The sequence below is a fragment of the Periophthalmus magnuspinnatus genome, chromosome 13, assembly GCF_009829125.3.
Source record: "Periophthalmus magnuspinnatus isolate fPerMag1 chromosome 13, fPerMag1.2.pri, whole genome shotgun sequence".
Classification (NCBI taxonomy): domain Eukaryota; kingdom Metazoa; phylum Chordata; class Actinopteri; order Gobiiformes; family Gobiidae; genus Periophthalmus; species Periophthalmus magnuspinnatus.
The window spans coordinates 29,970,119-29,990,650 of record NC_047138.1 but is presented as its reverse complement, the minus strand read 5'-3'; the positions used below and the strand labels follow the sequence as shown (position 1 = coordinate 29,990,650).

Genomic DNA, 20,532 nt, shown 5'->3' with positions numbered 1-20,532 from the left:
TTCGTTCTTAGAAAATCTTTTTATATTTACACGTTTGAACAGACAAGCCAAGTACAGACAAGAGTGCTTATGTACAAAGCAGCACAATGGCAAAATGAGTGCTAAAACGGACCGTATTTACAATCGGAGACTACAGCGGAAGTGGGCTAGCGCGGATACAAACCAATTTCTTTCCTCACTACGGTATCACAAAGTCAATGGGTTATACAATTAAAAACCAAAAAAAAAAAAAGGCGAATTCTACACGGAAATCCAATGCCTCTCCAAATAGAGACTTTACTTTATATTTACATTATGTACATGGTATAGTGTGTAAGCAATGTCATGTATGGACTTCTCATACATTTGTAGCTACCAGTGGTGCAAAAGCAGCAAAAGAAAGTAGAATGTAATGAGTTTAATACTAAAATAAAAATGTGCTAAATGTGAGACTGACAAAGTATTTATATAACTAATGGATATACTGGCGACGTATTTTTGGAGCGCGAGTCAAAAAAAAAAAAAAAAAAAAAATCATGGCGCTCCCTCGTTACAGTCCAATATCAAACAAGGTAACATAACCAACTGTGTCAGCCATTTTGAAAACAAGAGATTGTCGATAATACTTCAAGTTCATGCAAAGAGTAAAAAATAAAAAAATATATAGAGACTTTCCCTGTTGACCAACCGGCGGTGCAGTTTTCCCTTCATAACCACGAAAGGTGCAAAACGACGTCGCGCTAGGAGGTATCGGCGAACGTGATTGGTTGGTTGAAAATGAGTGGGCGGGACTAAGCGTTTTGTTTTCGTGTATTGGGTAGATGCTTTTGGTCTCCGTTTATTTTTCCTCAATAATATTTTGGGTATTCAGTGATCTTTTCCCATTCAAAAAGAGAAGATTTGGTTTTAAATTGTTAAATGCCATGGCAACCGTCTGAGTTTTTCATTATTCTGAAACCCACAGTTGAAGGTTTAACTTAAAAAGGGGGTATTAACTGCTAACACTTAACATATTTAACATATTTACCCTGTTAGCTTTTATTGTTTTGAAAATGCTATATTTAGCCAAATCCCGCTAATGAAACTACTGCACATCGTACCATGTTTGTGAAGTCGTAGTGTACAGTTTTGTATCATGTTTTTGTATATTTATGGAGAGTTGTCGTGTGGGAGCGTGGGTGATGTAGGCTTGTGGGCGGAGCACTGGTCGATCGCTTAAAAATACCAAGTAGGTCAGATTTCAAATGCGTAATAGTCGTTCAAATAACATGTTCTTATATTGCCTTATCTGTCTCGTGACGTTAATTTTGACGTTAAACTTGTGTGTGCAGCCAATAGTTAGCCATTTAGATTTTTTTCCGCCATTTCGCCCAGGCCTTTATTCTAAGACGGTATTATAACATGGGTAATTTAAATTTCATCGTAATTCTTCACCACTTCGACTGTTGGACGGACATACTGAGCCATTTAAAGCAGCACTACGTAACTCAGAGGGTCTGCCACCTGCTCGTTTCCATGGAGCTGTCCTTAATTTACTGGGAATGTTCCACTGTATGGCTTTAAACTTATCTATCTCCTTCGAGTCAGTCAATCAAGTGAAGCCACCACCAGAGGCCAAGTATCAGGTCAGATCTGTGGAGAGGCGATCCCACTTTTAAGGTATTTTCAGCTCTAAAAACACTTGTATAGAAATAAATGCTAGATGGACTAGTTTAAAGACATACTGCGAAACATACCGGGCAAAAAAGGTGGCGGACGACCTGACCAGAAATGTTACAGAGTGCATCTTTAACTTAATTTTTTTTAGTCAAAATCCAAATTGCTGCTTAAATGGCTTTCATCTTACTGTTGTACGTGACATTTGAATGGTGAAATGTCCTCAAAATGATATAATTAAAGATTAAATTGTTAATTGCTATGGCGACATCCTAATTTTCTCATCATTCTGAAACCCATGGTCAGATTTAAAACGAACCAATCACGTTAGCCAATCTTTAAATACACTTCCTAGCATCGACCAATCCAAAGCAGACGTAGGTGGAGGGGGGCGGGACGTCAGGGCTACGGGCCGACTACTTGTGCCAGTTCGGGCCCTTCCACTTCCATGTCTGCCTCGTCCTGACTGGAGGGACTGCTGACGGCTGCAGGGGGCGCTGGTGAGCTGACGGGTGCTGCGACGAGGACGGTTTGGGCGGCAGGCGCACTGGTTTGCTCCTCTTTGGGCGTTTTTGTGGCGAATTCGGTGACGCTGAACACGAACTGTAGACATCCGAGTTTGACGTAGCTGCCGTGGTGGAGCAGAGCCGTGCCCTCCCACCCCGCCCCTCCTCCGCCGATCAAGCTCGAGCTGCTGGACCTGCACCCGCACACCTGCCCCGGGGACGACACCTGCGACTGGCTGCTCATGACGCCCCCTACGGGTAAGAGGCCGAGCGGCGCGCTGGGGGCAGAGTCACCGTCCTCCTCCTGCTTCTTACTGCGACCTGGGAAACAAAAGATTACAAGTTAGCTAGCGGTTAGCAACAGGTTCTATCCCTACTGACCACTAGAGGGCGCTGTTTGAACCACTGAACCACTGAACCTTCAGGTCAGCGCATTCGTAACTATTGTTTTAGTATCGGTTCTTTGACAATCCTAATAGTTAAGACTTACGGATGATCCCTTGTACTTTGGCCACCAGTCCACTTGGAGGCGTTGGCGAGGCTTTTTCAGAGAAGTCGCAGGAGTACAGGACGTTGTCGACTGTGGTGCCGTGTTCACTGTAGTTCAGGAGTTCGTAATGTTTAGTATTCTACAAAATAAAACAAAGCAAAAGACGTCACTGCATGAACACGTGACGCGGATACAACGGAGGTATAACGAAACTAGAGAGAACGCGGACTCTGTTGCCATGACAACTGCGGCGTTAACAGCAACAGACTTATAATAGAAAACACATCGCATTACAAAACCAACTGTTGTACTGTACCTCGTCGTAGAAAATACAGGCGTGCTTCCCCGAAACGTAATTACAATGACCGTAGTTTGTAAGGCACACGTCCATGTCCGCACCTGCACAACAAACCAGACGAGGTTAGATACAGAACGGACAATTAGCATGAGTTTTAACTGTCATTCATTTTAAATAAACCTGCTGCATTTACTCAAACCATAGACTGTATAAAGAAGAAAGAAGGCGCCTGATTTGTCTCTTATTAATGTTCATATCTTACTTTCCGGACACAAGAGCAAAATTAAAACACCAGAACCATGTAGAGCGGGTTAATACGAACATTTTAACACCAAAATGACGAGTCTGACAGCAGCAGGTACAGAGAGAAGGTCCATTTATATAAACACTCTATGATTCAAACCAAAAGGTGGCTCACTATTCGCTCAAGAAGTGTAGTTATGTTTTAGTTCACACTTCAGAGCTTTAAAATAACTTAAAACAAGAGTATAGAAGTATAAAAGTGTCGTTGTTAAAGGCGCACTCTAACATTTTCAAGCGCTTGTCTCCATGGAGATGCTATCGCTTTGTCCACAGTATGGCAATAAACTTATCACAGAAACAAACGGGGGGCGTCACCGGGTCAGATCTGTGGAGAGGAGACCCCGCTCATAGTAAGAATGCACGTTTAAAGATGTTTAGGCGGGTGTAATGCCGTACTGCGACGCTATTACCATCTAGACAAGCTGGTGCCTGACCGTTCACAGGAAAAGTTCTGTAGCGAACCTTTATCTATTCAAGAGTACTGCTTTTTCATTGAATTGTTGTTATTATTATTATTGAACTGATCGCCATAGAAACAGATCAGAGGAGCGGTCAGTTCTTACCTGTTCCTATGTATAACGTCCTATAGCACATGTTGACTGCTGGTCCTTTTCCCGTGAGTGGGTAAAATACTGCTCGAGCCTGAACCGTCTTCTGACCTGAAGAGAAGACGAAAGAGTTTAGGGGACATGTTTTTGAATAATTACCCAACTATCCACGGAGTACACACTGACAGACGTACTGTAACTACGGCCGCACAATGGGGATCTCTGGACTTCACACACAATCACACTCACAGATGAATTCACTGTTCAAATGTAGATTTCAATAGTTCTTGGGTTGAGGCACTTACAGAAATGATCAGGTTTAACATTTGTGAATTTACCTTTTGGATATTTCATGGTAAAGTACAGTGTAAACAACAGGGAAAAACTGACTCTTGCGCCCTCATCTGGGAGAATGACATCATGACACTCTTGACTCTGAATTTTAATTATTCATAAGGAAATAATTATGTCTTTACAACTCGCATTCAACTATAATATTAACAATATTATCTCAATTATTTTTAGAGCTATTTTAAAATTTCAAAACTGTCCCAAACCTATTGCACAAAATGTAAAAGTATGACAACAGGTAGAGCAATATTCAGGAAATTAAATGTATAGTAACTGGATTGAGGTCGTCCAACTGGGAAATGACTGTGGCTATGTCTGAACATCCGCACTATCTCCTACAGGGGGCACTATTTAGGGGTTACATTGTTTTTAGTGATGTCCAAATGTTCAGAGAGAGAAAAAATAGTGCGCTCAAAATTTTCCACAATGCACAGTGGAAAGTGTTGTCCAATGCTAGTCACAAGACTCAATATAGACCACAATGCATTGCAAGAGTTGGAAAAACAATAGTGAGGTGACAGGTGTCTAACTGGACACAACACGACTGATTCTGATCCTGATTATGAATAAACCGCTTTAAAATCTTGCTAGTTTGCTTAGCTCGAGCTGTTAGAGTGATAATTTCCATATCTCATGCAAATGTACTTTATTATTTGCTTTGTGTCTGAGAATTTAGCCATGTTTTGGTCTTGGTTTAGTTCACGATATACACATCGTTCATACTTACTGTCTGGGATGGACGGTGGCGTTTTGGAGGCAAGGGAAGTGGCTCGGGGAGAGGGAAGGCTGGGCTCTTTCTTAGGGAACAGCTGCTGTATCCTCTGCCAGGCCAAGAGTTTGATCATCTCTGCATCTAGTTTGTCCAACTCTATACCTGCACAAACACAAGGATCTTAGCCTGTATTCGGGGCTGGAGTCGTCAAAAGTATCGAAAATCTCAAACTAATCGATACTAAAACTTGTATCGAAACTAGGTACTAAAAAGGCACATTCACCGGACAGAAACGGACCTTTCCTGAATATCTTTAGAATGATCTTGTGTAAAGTGTACGGGAAAGTAAAAGCCTACAGCGTGATTACTTGGGCAGGAGGCTTGAGGGCCAATAAAAATAGGAGTGTGTGCCACATTTAGCCCCTGGGCCACAGTTTAGACACTCCTGCTCTGCGTTATAGCTTCAACGGGCCATTTTATACATTTGCGTCACTGTTGGAATAAAAAAATAATAATAATTCACCTCCGTCACTGTCCAGCCCGTCTCTGAGCGCTGAGAGGTGATCCACAGAGAGAGAGCTGCCTATGAGTCCAGGTCCGGTTTTTACATCTGAAAACAAACAAATACAGTCAGATCGAACGCAAAATGTTCAAATCGATGTCGTTGCTCGGAGAGGATTAACAGCAGGTCAAAAGTAGCTCGAGTTTCTTCAAGCTGGGTCAAGTTTCAATGAGAATTTGCGATAAAAAGCTACTAAACGTAACATGACATAAGCCAAAACTAGCACGTGTTTGTGTTGGAGTTGTCAAACATAAAAATAAACTACATTTGCGTTTTATATGTAACAGTTTTATCATGATATTGGTATAAAAATGTATCGAGCCTTTCAGGTACCAATCAAAATGTTATCGTGTTTAAATGTGCGCGCTCTCTGGATCCTCGACAGTTTTCTGTGGCAGCTTCCAGACTATGGAACAGCGCCCTCTGCCTGTCATATCCTCTCAGTCCTTAACACAGTGTCTATACTGAAAAGCCACCTCTTCTCCCTGGCATTTAACACTAGATACACAGGGCATCTTGGTGTTTTATTGTTCTGTTTTTTTACTTTCATGTGAAGGGCTTTCGTCAAATTAAATTGTTTTTAAATGTGCTATAGAAATAAACTTGAATTGAAACGAATATCGAAATTTACTATGAATTTTAGCAATGGGACAACACTATTTTTTTCAGTTATTGTGATAGTCTTATGTAAAACTATGAAATAACTAAAGCACGATATATAAAGAAACTAATGATGCAAAATAATCCCAGTAAATCATCTTTAAATAGATCATTAAAAGGCCTGAGTAAGTGAATAGTACGAAATTAGGAGAATGAACCAATACTTAGTCATATAGTTAAGTTATTCAAGCCTCTACTGTTCAAATGTTATAGTATTAGAACAAAAACAAAATCTGCTCACTTTAACAAACAAAATGTAAACAAAATAAATATTGACCCCGAAAAAATATAATTCTATCTGTCATATATTGAATGATAAGTTGATATAGTCCTGGACACATCTGTAGCCTGGACGTCCCGGTTCAGTCCCGGTTCAGTCCCGGTACAGTCCCGGTTCAGTCCCGGTTCAATGGATGTCAAGTGCAGTCGAGGTTTCTCCTTTTCCCCCACTGTTTTTTTGTTTTTTTTTGTTTTTTCTTGCCGAGAAAGAGGGTCTCAGGACAGGGGGCGCTCTGGCACAATGGTTCTTGCAGGATGAGGTCTGTTTCATTGTTGATTTTCTAACGTTCTGTTGGTTAAATATCATGTTCAGCCCCGAGAGGCGACTGCTGTTGTGATTTTGGGCTTTACAAAAATAAATTTGGGATCATTAGGGATGTGGCAATAGGCGAAATATTGGGATATCTAAGTCAAAGTGAATTACAAGTTTCAAGCTTAAATTAATTGTTATGGTGCAGCACGAGCTAAAAAAACAGAGGGAACTACATAGACCATGATCCTTTGCTGTTTCAGTGCTGACAGCGTGAAGAAGTAACTGTTATTACGCACTTAAATCAACCAAAGAACTAGAACCAAAGGCTTATAGGGGCATTTTAAAAAGAAAAAGCATCATCACAGTTGCGACACGCCTCTTTTACAAATCAAACACTACAATCCAAACATTTTTCATATGTGACTGTACCTGGAGTGAGTGAAGTTGCTTGGTGTTTCTTCGTCTCTTGTTCCTCTGTGTTTTTCAAAAGTGCGTCTGCGCCCGCCACGCCGCTGCTCTGGTTTCGACTCCATATCGTAGGGGCCGTGGGGGGGCACATCTCCCCTTCCGAGCTGGTCTCCGCCGGCTCCCTCTTCACCTCTCCTATGTGGTTCACCTGCACAGCGCCCCCTGCTGTTTTCAGTCTGTGCTCGCTCTGTTTACACGGGACGCTGTGGCATTCGAGGGGGCCGTTGGCTTTGGGAGGGGGGGTCTCGCCTGGTACCGGACCATTGGGTTTCCTACAGTTCTGACAAGGGATAGAAATGCATTTACAAAGATCCGGCTCTATCTGCTTTCCACAGGGCGCAGGGGAGGGACTAGTCCGTTCTCCAGGGGGTTTAAGGTCCCGGTTCTTGGATTTAAGATCCTGGTTCTGGTCCGGACTCGGATCTGTGCTGGTTTTGTGCGATTCCCAGTCGGATTCGGGAGCGGGGGACTTCTGTTTGATGGAGAGGTGGCGCATGATGCTGCACTGGAGCGCGATGACGTCTTGGAGCCACTGGGGAATAAAAAACAGGTTTAATACAAAAAAAAAAATTACTTTAAAAAGGTCCTATATTACAGAAATTGCCCGCTATAACTGCTAGCCTTGATGAACTTCATTTGACGTTATGGATGACGTCACACTGCCTTAGTCCACTTCTTTATACAGTCTTTGAGCTTTACGCACAGCGCCCTCCTCTGGCAGGGAGTTGTTCTGTTCTGAACAAACAGCTGACCGACCCACACTCAGCACTAGGGCCTGGGAAGTGTCGCATCTGGGTTGGAAAAGTGGTTTTAAGCTTTGCACATTTATGGACAATGTTTGTAAACGGTTTCTTGCTGTTAAATCAAGTAAAGACCTTGTTGTGTTGTATTATCTATCATCTTGTTGTCTTTCTTGTCCCACCTCCTCCTGTTGTTCGCAGTGGGAGGTCGGGTGGTTGGGCTGCAGTCATGTGTGATATAGGACCATTATAAAACTCTTCACAACAGCGCCCTCTAGTGTGTTTTGTTCAGTACTGACTCTTTTTCAAATGAGTATCCGGTCTGAATATCTCACCTCGTCCTGTTCGCTCTGGGAGGTCAGGTGCTTGGGCTGCAGCTCTCCTCCACAGACCAGCTCCAGCTGTCGGACCCCCAGAGGCAGAGCCAGGGCCGGGGGGCTCCGGTACTGAGACTTTATCGCATCTGGGACCTGAGAGCAGAAAGGAGAACCACGATTAAACTAAAATATCAACAAATCTATCCCCGTATACTGTCCGTTACACTAGTACTGTAGTCCAGATAAACAGTTAAAATGGCGGCTGCGTCTGGACCTTTTGCCACTGCACTCGTTTAGAATAAATCAGACATGTCTTTAACCACATTACAACTGCAGTTTCTCTCATTGGTTTAAGCTGTTGTAGCATAAAAGTTAAAGTATGTGATTTTTTTTCTATCTTTAAAACAGAACTACTTCATTTTAAACAGTTTGCAGTGGTTCAAAGTTACTCCTCACTGACCTTATGGATTCAGAGCGTCCTAATTATTCACCATGATGAGTTTATTAGAACAACTTTTTACAACTTTCCGTGGCCATATGATTTTCATCCCGATAAAGCTAATGACAACTAGCATGCTAACAACACACGAGCCTTACTTCCTTGTTCGAGGATGACACAACTGTTATAATTAGATGCAGATCCTTAAAAGTCCTCGTGTGTGTGTGTGTGTGTTTGTGTGTGTGTGTGTTTGTTTGAGATCAGACCTTGACAGTCCTCTTGTACGTGTGCGTGGCTCGGCGGTTGGGGGCGTGTTGTCGATGGACTCGTCGGAGGAAGTCGAGTTTGACGGCGTGTTGAGACATTCGGTCTTGAAACTGGTCAAAGAGCTGACACCTCCGCGACAGGCTCAGGCTCCTCTGGTTTAGCTACAGGAAGAAAAATAAAAACAGGGTCACAACAATATTTCTTTAAAAACACATACGCAGACTGAACTTTATCACAGGAAATAGATGGATTCTTTTTTAACATCTGTCAGCGCACACAGGGAAATAGAAATAAATCAATTTTATGGTTTATTCTGGGTTGAATAAAACAAAAGCTATGAATGTGACTGTAGTTTTATGTCTAACCACCAGAGGGCGCTGCCAAAAGCACTGACACTCAGTAGGGATGAAATAAACCTCACCACCAGGTGCTCCACGTGGTTGGGGCACATCCATTTCCCAGCAGGCAGTGCAGTGAGCGGCGGATCGAGGCAGTCCATGTGAAACAGCAGGGGGCAGTAGTCACACTGGATCAGAGGGGCCAGTCTGCAGCTCCTGGTAAACAGACGGGACAGTTTTATTAGAGACTTTAGATTATTATTATTAGTCCAGTGTTTGTGTTTGACCGGGTCTGACCTGTTGCAGGAGTAGCAGACTTTCACAGGCAGAGGCACCAGGCCGTTAGCGTCCAGTTCGTGTTGAGGTCGCCTGAACGGTTTCCCCAAAAGCTCCTCTTTCCTCCTCCGTTTACTGCTCCCTGAAAGGCATTTAAACAGAGACGTGAGGGTCAATTCGACAGAGACGTGAGGGTCAATTCAACAGAGACATGAGGGTCAATTCGACAGAGACATGAGCGTAATTTAAACAGAGACATGAGGGTCAATTCAACAGAGACATGAGCGTAATTTAAACAGAGACATGAGGGTCAATTCAACAGAGACGTGAGGGTCAATTCGACAGAGACGTGAGGGTCAATTCGACAGGGACATGAGGGTCAATTCAACAGAGACATGAGCGTAATTTAAACAGAGACATGAGCGTAATTTAAACAGAGACATGAGCGTAATTTAAACAGAGACATGAGCGTAATTTAAACAGAGACATGAGCGTAATTTAAACAGAGACATGAGGGTCATTTAAACAGAGACATGAGCGTAATTTAAACAGAGACATGAGCGTAATTTAAACAGAGACATGAGGGTCATTTAAACAGAGACATGAGCGTAATTTAAACAGAGACATGAGCGTAATTTAAACAGAGACATGAGGGTCATTTAAACAGAGACATGAGGGTCAATTCGACAGAGACATGAGGGTCAATTAGACAGAGACATGAGGGTCATTTAAACAGAGACATGAGGGTCATTTAAACAGAGACATGAGCGTAATTTAAACAGAGACGTGAGGGTCAATTCAACAGAGACATGAGGGTCAATTCAACAGAGACATGAGGGTCAATTCAAACAGAGACATGAGGGTCAGGAAATCTTTGGACCAGACAGTACACAGTAAAAACGTCTGAGTACTGATTACCACAGGAGTATTAGCCAGAGCTGAATTATACTGTAGGAAATCCTGCTGTTACAATACACTTTCTCCACGGGAAAACTCATTCACTGTGGTTCTCCTCAATTCAAGTCAAATTATCGCCTCTTAGGACTGAACATGAAAACTGATTTAACCAACAGAAAGCCAGAAAATCAAAAATGAAACAGAAACAGGCAGCAAATTAATCAACAGAAAACAAGCAAACGGAGAACTGTCGCTCGGCAAGCAAAAACAAAAATAAAAAACTGGTTCTCCTCGTGGTTTTGCCTTTTCTCACACAGTTCTAGAAGCAGCTGTTCACTCGAGCGTTAAGTGTCGTTGACCCACCTGGCAGGGCGGTGGTGCAGGTGAGCTCGCTGGGCAGCTGAAACTGTGTGGGGTTCCTCTCCATGGCGGCGGCGATGAGCAGCTGAAACGGCCTCTTGAGTCGCGGGGCGGGCGTGGACAGAGACGCCCCCTCCAGCTCCGGAGCGGGGACATCTTCCTCCGGCTCCACGCTCTCCTCCTCCCCCTCGTTCTGCTCCTCTGACGGGGTCGGGGTGGACGAGGTGTTCGACGTCGGGGTCCCGGGACGACTGCTCGGTCTCGAACTGGTCCTGTGGAAGAGATGGGCCATACTGATCACAAAAATATAAAGTTTCTAGTTCAATAACCGGCTAAACTCTTTGTATCCATCATTTATGTTTTTGTAAATGTATGAAATGGTTGATACTACATGTCCCACTTTAAACATGTGACTACTGCCTCTGAGTTTAAAGTCCATTTGACAGATTTTTATAGTTTTCAAATGAATATCTGGTTTGGGTGGCAAATATTCCTGTGGTAATTGTTCATCATAGATCCATAGTTACATTAGTTAACTGGCAGTTTGTGAAGAAACGTAGAAAACAAAAACGTAATACACAGGTAAAAAAACAATAAAAAAAAAAATCCATCCAAAATGCAAAGATAATTTACCCACAAGGAAGATATTTTTCTGACAGTTTAAACCTTTATTTAAAATGGTCATGGTCACATTTTTACATGGCTCACACACACATTCATCGCTCAATCAGTGATGTTTATGTCGAGAACGAGATTTGAACCATTAACCTTCTGATCAGTGGACAAACGCTCAACCAACTGAGCCACTGTCGCCCTGTGTTGTTATTTATTTTTATTAGTCTAATCATAACTATTGTGTAATTTAAACCCGTTCTGGCCCCGGTTTACTTTATGGTTGCTATGGTAACATACGTCCACGCGGGTCAAATCTGATGCCTGTGTCCAACCAGGAAGTAAAATTATAAACTTGAGCAAAATAACAAAACTAGACTTAAATCAACTTTAATCTTAAATATAATGATGCTAATTATTCTCTAGAGAAATGAGTCTAATCACACAAACTTTAAATCATCTCCAGTTTGTCCTGATGGAGGCCAAAGGGTTGAAACATGTTGGTGTCTTTTTATCCTAATTTGGTAATAAAGGCATTTAAATATTTATTTTTTTGTTTGAGTGCCTCAGTTTTCTTCAACTTTGTATTTGAGGCTGGTCCCTACGACGACAAGTATCTAAAGAAAACAACTTGGCACAATCTCGAACATCCAAGTAGCGCTCCTGCCGCTAAAGTTTAGCTATAAATATTCATCTTTACAAATTATAATTCACAATAAATTCAAATTCGTCCTGTAACAATAACCACAATATCAATTTATCATTTAATATATAAAACCTGGAACTGTATGTTTTGGTTGTGTTATCATGACAGGCCTAATTCAAATATTTTTTTTTCCCAGAATGCTTGACCTCTTCATACCTGCGGTCCAGAAGCCGAACTTGGGCCACGCGTAGACCGGGTCCGGCGGCTCCAGCCCCGGGGGGTAAACCGTCCAGCCTGAGGGGCCCGGCGGTCAGCTCCAGCTCCACACCGGGGGAGGAGGAGCGCTTCAGCCCGGGGGAGGAGGAGCGTTTGGGGCCGGGGGAGGAGGAGCGCTTGGGCACACGGTCCGGAAGGCCATTGGTCTGCTCCAACTTCTGTTCCCGCTTCTGAGAGAGAACGTAAAGACATCAGCGCATATTACAGATTCAGATACACGGTGAAGCTAAAACTAAGTGAGTGTGACGTCGCCCATGAGGTTAGCAGTTATAGGAGCCAATTTGGAGTCCAGTTACGATCGCAAGTATCATAGCAACCAAAAAAACTATCTGACTTAACAGGAGGCAGGCGCTTAGCAACGCTGTCGATCAAGCCTGTTGCTAACGCTAGCGGGAGCGACCTCAGGGAAAGAAGGCGTCTGATTTGTCTGTTATTAATGTTTATATCTTGATTTACAGACACAATAGCGAAATAAACCGGGATCATGTAGAGCGGGTTGATGCCAACATTTTAAGACCAAATTGATGAGTCTGAGTCGAAATGTTTGTATGTGTTTTTATTTTGCTATGTTGTCCGTAAATCAACACGTGGTAGTAATACAATTTTCTTCTGTAAATGCTCAAAACTTGTCTAAAATGTGAAAGAGCTGCGACAGGAAAAAAAAACAAAAAAACTCTACAATTTTGCTAAATATCTACTTTGTCCCTGACATTTAAAACAAGAGAAACAGTAGTAGAAAAGCAGTTAACAGTTAGCTAAACAGTCTAACAGTTAAGATAGCTAAACAGTTAGCCTAGTATATCCGTAATCCCTCAGTCGTCTCATTTTATTTTTCTTTTGCTATGGATCTGACCTGGACTTTCAACTGGACAAAACATTGTAGGAGTGAAGACGTTTCACTGCTCATTCAAACAGAAACGCTGAACAACAGGTTTCAGTTTCAGTTTCAGCGTGGTTAGCTCCTCCCTTCAGATCCGTATAAGGCAGTGTCCAGCAGTAATCTGAAATGAAGCGGCTTGGATGAGCAGCCAAAAGTCTTCACTCCTACGACGATTTATCCAGTTGACAGGCTAACTATAGCAAAAGAAAACTAAACAAACAGTTGAGCTAGCTAAACAGGGACACTGCAACGTTTATCACTGATACAGACTTTGTTTTTTATTCCCTCATTTCTGTCCGCGGTACAAAAAAAAAACCCATTTTGTCAGTTAAGCTGCTATTGTTCTGCCTCAGGGTCACAGTCTGAATGTTGAGGCGCATTTTTCAGTTAAAATGACGTCAGTTCATAACCTCTATTCACCTTATTCCAGAGGTTGCCGTGGGAACCAGGTTGTATTATTTTGCACGAGACTGATCTCAACAGCAAATAAGTGCTACACGGACTAACAGAGCCGTTTTAAAGCTTCCAGAGAATGTTTTTACACAAATTAACCTACTTTATATCACATTTTAGCGGCAAAACTTTTCTCAAGTTCTCCATTGAAATGAATGGGATTGCCGTTTACCCGGAAGAGCCACCACAAACAAAGAAAGAAACTGTTTAGGCACATTTAGAGGGAAAAGTGTGTCATCCATGGGCTCCACGAGAGGCAGACTCGAAGAAATATCCAAATTTATAATCCACAAATGTTGAACCGTATCGTTATTTGTTAACACTCCACAAACATCCAAGACACACCATTTACATATTAAAAAAAAAATATTAAAAATGCCAAAAAACACTGACAAACCTTTTTCCTAACGTTGCAGCGGTGACACATCCACTCTCCAGGAGGAAGCATTTCTTCACTGAGAGGAGGGTTACTGCAAAAAAATAAACAAAAAAACACATTAATACAGCTTTCTGCACAATATCTTTGCATAGAGTAACTGCAACCGCTCCTGCCAATGCGTTTGTCTCCATCTAGTGGGCGGGCAGTTAATTACAGAAAGAGGGTCAGGTTTCCACAGTAACAAGTTTTAATTTCTTTAAAACAATGATATATTCTGGGGTTAAAATTCAATAAATAGGAGGAATACAAACTAAAAATCACACTTGGAAAGGAACAAATGGAAAGATACTCCTAAATAAAGGTATTTTTTGGAAGAAATAGTGGGTCATTCAAACTTAAAAATGTATATTTAAAAAGGCATCAGTGAAAGGGAAAACATAATTATTTGATGACAGCAAGAGCAGAGCAATGAGTTAACTGTGGCACGTTTAAACACAACCACAACATTTGGGGTTAATATTGCAGACGTGCTTTATGTTCTGCCTTTGTTTTGTTAAGCTGACAGTTAAAGGATCCTGCTCTCGCCTTATAAGGACAAATGTTTGGACGTCTGGCAGTGTCTGTGTCAAGTCTCCCAAATGTCAAAGTTAAAATAATCATGAACAGAGCAGATGTGGCATTCCTAGAAGACTTTGCATTTGGACCGACGCCACTTTTACGCACGACTTTTGAATAGCAAGACACGACAATACCGCATATTATTGTACTCCAAACTGCACTTACGACAGCGTGTGATTTCATATTAGTTGTATTTTCTTTGAGTTTTATTTTAAAGCTTGGTAAAATGGCGGTATAACAGTGGGAGAGCTGGGGAGGTCGCCATATTGTAAACAGACGGCCGCGCACTCGACTCCATTTTTTAGCTGCGGTTAAGACAAGCCAACGAATTTAAACATTTTCAAGCCCGTTCTAACGCTTTTAAACACGGACGTCACTCATATAAATGCGTTTCATTGTCTACTTCCACGTCGTTTTAATGCCATTTTGTGTAGGATGTAAAAAATAACGGAAAACACCTTGACAGTTTACCAGTGGACCGTTAGCTTCATCCAGTTAGCAAGGGTGGATGCTAGCGGCTAAATCAATATATTTTAGCTTGACAGGATCACACAGTGGACGGTTAGCTTTACCCAGTTAGCCACGGTGGATGCTAACGGCTAAACCTGTATATTTCAGCTTGACAGGATTAAACAGTGGGCCGTTAGCTTCATCCAGTTAGCAAAAGTGGATGCTAGCGGCTAAATCGATATATTTAGCTTCACAGGATTAAACAGTGGACCGTTATCTTTATCCAGTTAGCAAGGGTGGATGCTAGCTGTTAAATCAGTATTTTTTAGTTTGACAGGGTTGAACAGTGGACCGTTAGCTTTATCCAGTTAGCCACGGTGGATGCTAGCTGCTAAATCTGTATATTTTAGCTTGACAGGCTTAAACAGTGGACCGTTAGCTTCACCCAGTTAGCAACGGTAGATGCTAGCTTATAAATCTATATATTTTAGGGCGTTTTGTGAAAATAAAATGACAATATCTTAAAACAGAGCTGTATACGGTAGAATATACATCCACGGGAGCTGTTAGTAGATATACAAGTGATTAAAATGCTAAAAAAAAGGGGCTGTCCGCTGTTGCGTAAAAGGTGTCCAGGGGCAACGGTTGGATAAGCCATTCACAAAGTTGGCACACTTGTTTGAAAAAATGCAACGGAACAACAGCACAAAATCAATACTCCCGCTATTTTCTCGTATAGAACATTCAAAACGACTTTTCCAATGGCAGATTTGTATATTTTTTTCATTAACAGCACCGCTACTTGGTCTATTCTTAACTAGATGCAAGGACCAAACCACTTCTCTGTGCATATTTTATAAAGCTGTTCATTACCAAATACATTTCAGCAAGTTAAAAGTAAACTTTTTATCCCCATTTACTAAAATAAAACACAGAAAACACAAGTATTTGCACGTTTTGCTTTAGATGGAGACTACCTTTGGGGTCACATTTTCAGAGTATGCATTTGTTGAATACTTTTTAGGGTGGAAATTACTATTATTTTGCTTATTAAGTGTCTCCACAAAACTGTTCTGTATCGGTAAACACTTATACAAGCCTGTATTGTCTTTCAATGCCGGAGGCTCAGACAACGGTAAACGCTGGTGATGAGGGACTGAACTTTTATAACTTTGGGAAATAGATTTAAGAAAAAGTTTGTGCAAAAATGAGCTCAAATATTTAGAAATTTGAGTGCAAACAGTTGTTACTTTGTTGTATAAAACCTGTCAACCCTGTAGTTTACTCAAGCGTTACAATTTTCTCCAACGGATGCCATTTTGAGGACTTTTTGACCATTTGAAAGAAAGAACAGCTACGTTTTGAATTATAATTTATAGCAATGGTCCCAGTTTGATTTGATTTGATTCTGCAAACACGTTCTGAAATGTATGTAATTGTTGTATTAGTTTACGAGTTAATATTTCACTTCTGTCTCAGGTATTAATGAACTGCTTCCCCATTTCAGAACATGTTTGTAGAGGTCAAAACTACAAGGTTAGAAAGTTTTACTCATGGAGACTAAAAGGTATTGAAAATTACAAATAAATATATAAATAGGACCAGATTTGACGTTTCTTGAATAGTTTTAGAATGAGATTATAGTTTTATATCAGAACTAGTGAGACCGCACGCTGATATTAACAGGAAGTAGTATTATTATGAGTTGGAAATTCCATTCTATTGTCTTTTATTATCGCCGTGAATTAAAATTTACCCAGACTTTTTCTTAGTATCGAAATCACGTTTTAACTTTTAGCATCGTGACAACACTAAAGGAATAAAGACACTACATTTTGTTCACTACAGGTTTTTTTTTTTTCTTACCTAAATAAAACTATACACTTATTATGAAACTAGGAAGTCACAAACGCTAATTTTGAATAGGCAGGGCGATAACTGCAAAAATAAAATAGAAAATGATGATGTGATATAACGGAGATACCCAAAACTGCTTAAAAGTGTAATATTTCGCACTTGTTTGGGGCGATTTAAAGGCACAGTACGTAACTTTCTGGAAGTGGCATATCACCCGCACAACTTCACGGAAATAAAAAGTAAAAAAAACAACAACAAAAAAATCATACTTCAGAATATTCCCCATAGAGATAGATGGATTTTATGCCATGCTGTGGAATATTATAGCCAAAAGAACAACATTTCCATGGAGATAAGCAGGAGGAGAAAATAAAAAGTCAGGTCTGTGGGGATGCAAGCCCACTCAGAGTAAGGTAACGTATGTCTTTTGAAGTTTTTCAGTGGAATAAACTCAACCAAAACAAAAAAAAAAACACGCTTTGGTTTGGCTAAAAGTGACACACTGTGACTCTAAGTTATAGTTGTAAGTTCTGCTTCTACTCTTCACTATTGTCTCATTCATTATTATTATTACCGTCTGCAGAGCCTCCACTGTTAGCGATACCAATTAGCCACAATATCCGTTTGTTCCTCCGCACATAAGAGGAAAATCTGTCAGTGTTGTCACGATGCTACAATTTTAAACTCGATTTTGACGCTAAGGAATAGACACGGTGATAATAAAAACACTTTTTCTTTAGACAATATACTGTGATTTTCCACATTAAATGGTCGTACTTTCTTTTCTATTTCCATGTGTGTTATATGTGTGTAATCTCAGTGTGCAGTAGGTTCACACTGCTCCATGGTTTAAACTCGTCTATTTGTCTTAAACTTGTGAAAGATTCAGCTCAACATCATTCTAAAGCTTCAGGAAAGGCTCATTTCTGTCCTGTCAATGTGACTTTTTTAGTATCAATACCTGCTCAAATGAGTATCTAGTTCCGATACTAGTTTTGGTATCAGTTAGTATCTGATTTTCGATACTTTTGACAACGCTAACTTAGATAAAACAGTGAATGATCGTGGGGTTCGTGTGTACCAGCACTGCAGGTGGAAAGCCGCCGGGCAGTGGTCGCAGCAGAGCAGGTCTCCTCCCTCTCTGCAGCTGTCACAAGTGTCATGGTTTGTGGCTCTTCCGCTTCTCCGGACGTCCCGAACTAACTTTCGGCTCCTCTTTTCCACCTCCTCGGACTTCGGCGGTGCCAGGAGGGTTTGGATTTGCTACGGAAACGAGAAGAAACAATTACATAAAGAACAAATAATGCACACTCACACACTCAGAAATGCTTTGGCGGTTTTATGAGCACTCTGACGTCCAAGCTGCTGCCCTGTTATTCATGGGCTCCAGCTTCCTGTTACATGGGGCCATTTTGAGGACTTTATCGTTCAAAACCAAGATGTAACATTTAGTTTTGAATTGTTATTTGCTACGACAACAGTCCTAACTTTTCAGCATTCTGAAACACGTGAATAGGAGAGTCAGTGTTTATCGTGGTTTAAAACTGAAAAGTTCTACCTATCCGTGGAGTTTCAGAATGGTAAAATAAAATGAGAACTCTCACCATAGCAACTGACAATTTAAAAGAAATGATTCTGCTTTAGTTCTGGGAAATAGTCCTCAAAATGTCACCCGTGAATAGGCTGTAGGAGTGATCCAAGAGAGCATTTGGCTTGATATAAAGGTTGTGAAAGGTTTTTATCCTGCACTTTTCTCCTTTAATGTTAATTTTATGACTATTATTTATGTTTTGATTTGTTGTATTGTGATGTTAACGTCTTTCTTATTCTGTAAAGCACTTTGACTAACTCTGTGTAGGAACAGTGCTCTACAAATAAACTTTCCTCGCCTTCTGTTCTATTGTGTGTTCTATTTACCAATCTCACTGTGATACAGCAAAGGCACATTTTAAAACACACCATTTCTGAGAAGTTTACCCAATATTTTAAGCAACCTAGTTAACATACAAAGATTCAGTTAAATATTTAGACAATTACACAGTCTGTTCATACATTGCAAATCAAATGCACGAATCTTTTACTCCTTGCAATGAAATAATCCGTGGATAAACTGCAACCAAAAAGACTGCGGGTCCAATCAAACATGGAGGTCTTCCCCCTGCCCACTTCCATGATAGAACTTCAGCGTGCAGTGCTGGAAGCTTTGGCCTCCATTGTAAACCAGCCCAACTCGCATTAGTTTCCCCGGCGTGGTCAGAATAAGGCGAGTTGCAAAGGTTTTACGCACCGATAGTTTGATTAAAAGCAAATAAACGCTCCCCAAACAAGCTCTGGATTTGTGTTGTTCTTGGGCCTAAATGTAGCAGCTCAGGCTTACCTCCATTAAGCCCCCCGATGTATCCAAATCGTACACAATTGTAGGGGTATCCATTTTGGCCCACATTCATTCAGACGCACAACCTCTCCGTGCGTAAAATCCCCGTTGCGCACCAAAACGCGCGTTAATCCAGGACAAAACCGGGCTGAAAACGAGCTTGGTTTGTAGTTTAGATGCTGCTTTGATGCTAGCAGGCTAAGAGGCTAGCGACGAAAGGCGAGACGTCAAGGTTGTGAAGCTCCGGGCTCCAAAGTGCTGTGCTGGCGGCTCCAAACGTCACCGCAAATGAACAAAACCGTGTAACTGAAACGCAGGCTAACAGCGCCTCAGTTCACATGCTAGTGCCACGCAGAAATTCAGTCTTTAGAGTGGGAAAAACGGGTGCTTTGAGCTGGAAATCCGACGTGCGGCCTAGCTCGCCAGCCATGATTCTTCTTGTTTCTCCTCCTGCAAAAAGAAGGAGCCCTGCAAACCTCCACAGCCCCGCGCGCCCATTGTCAACACAAACCGCCTCCACGCGCACAAACACCCGGGCTAAAACGGTGTCTCCCGGGGCACCGTGTCCCTCAGCGATCCGGCCGATAAATCCAGGAAAAAGCGCTGATGGAGATGCAAATTTGTTGGATGTTATTGTTGTGAAAAAGGCTGTGCATCTACCCTGGCTGCTAGCAACATCCTCCGCTGTTGGCGCAATCGCGAACCGCCGGCTGCGCATGCGCACTGGTGCCAATATGGTAATGGCAGAAGCTCCATGTACGACGTGGAAAAACAAGAAAAGCTGCGTTTCTGACTCCAGCGTTGTAATTTATTATTGATCCTCGTTATTGAACAGATTCGGTGTCGCGTTGTTGTGTTTCCAGTGTGTTGTTGTTGTTGTTGTTGTTGTTTTTGTTGTTATGTAATAAAAATCCATCGTTCGCACTGTCAAACCCACTTCCTCTCACATCTCAGAGGAAATCCACATATCCTCAGATACAAATTCCACATTTACAGCTTTTAATATTTAAGAAAAAAAAAACCCTCTTTGCTTAAATTTGATATAATAATGACCAATCGTGTTAGTTTTTTTTTTTTTTTGGCATTATCTTGAACGAGGCCTGTTACTCCAAAGAAAAGCAGTATCTCCACAAAACAGGGGTTAAATGTGAGGCTCTACACGCACATCTAGGTGTTTTCTGTCACCCACGTCCATAACCTCGTGCTTTTACTGCATAATTCGTCGTTAGGCTGATGAGTTCCTGTTTAGTGCTTCTGTCTTGATAATTGCCGCCGGACGCAGTGCCTC

General features: G+C 41.6%; 1 protein-coding gene across 2 annotated transcripts; it reads right to left on the bottom strand.

Annotated features, from left to right (window-relative positions):
* Positions 1–19,949, bottom strand: phf12b (PHD finger protein 12b). Of its 2 annotated transcripts, none has more exons than XM_033977190.2 (16): positions 19,248–19,949; positions 17,952–18,133; positions 13,964–14,036; positions 12,174–12,403; positions 10,703–10,971; positions 9,464–9,584; positions 9,250–9,382; positions 8,828–8,989; positions 8,141–8,275; positions 7,027–7,597; positions 5,367–5,453; positions 4,859–5,005; positions 3,796–3,891; positions 2,948–3,030; positions 2,632–2,770; positions 1–2,462 (listed from the first exon to the last, which is right to left on the bottom strand). In XM_033977190.2, the coding sequence occupies exons 1-16, from the start codon at positions 19,311–19,313 to the stop codon at positions 2,041–2,043; spliced, it is 2,916 nt and encodes a 971-aa protein (XP_033833081.1). In that variant the 5' UTR covers positions 19,314–19,949; the 3' UTR covers positions 1–2,040. The 2 variants fall into 2 exon arrangements, with proteins under 2 accessions (XP_033833081.1, XP_055081917.1); XM_055225942.1 differs by having other exon boundaries at positions 10,703–10,992; positions 19,248–19,937.
* Positions 19,950–20,532: the final 583 nt, after the last annotated feature.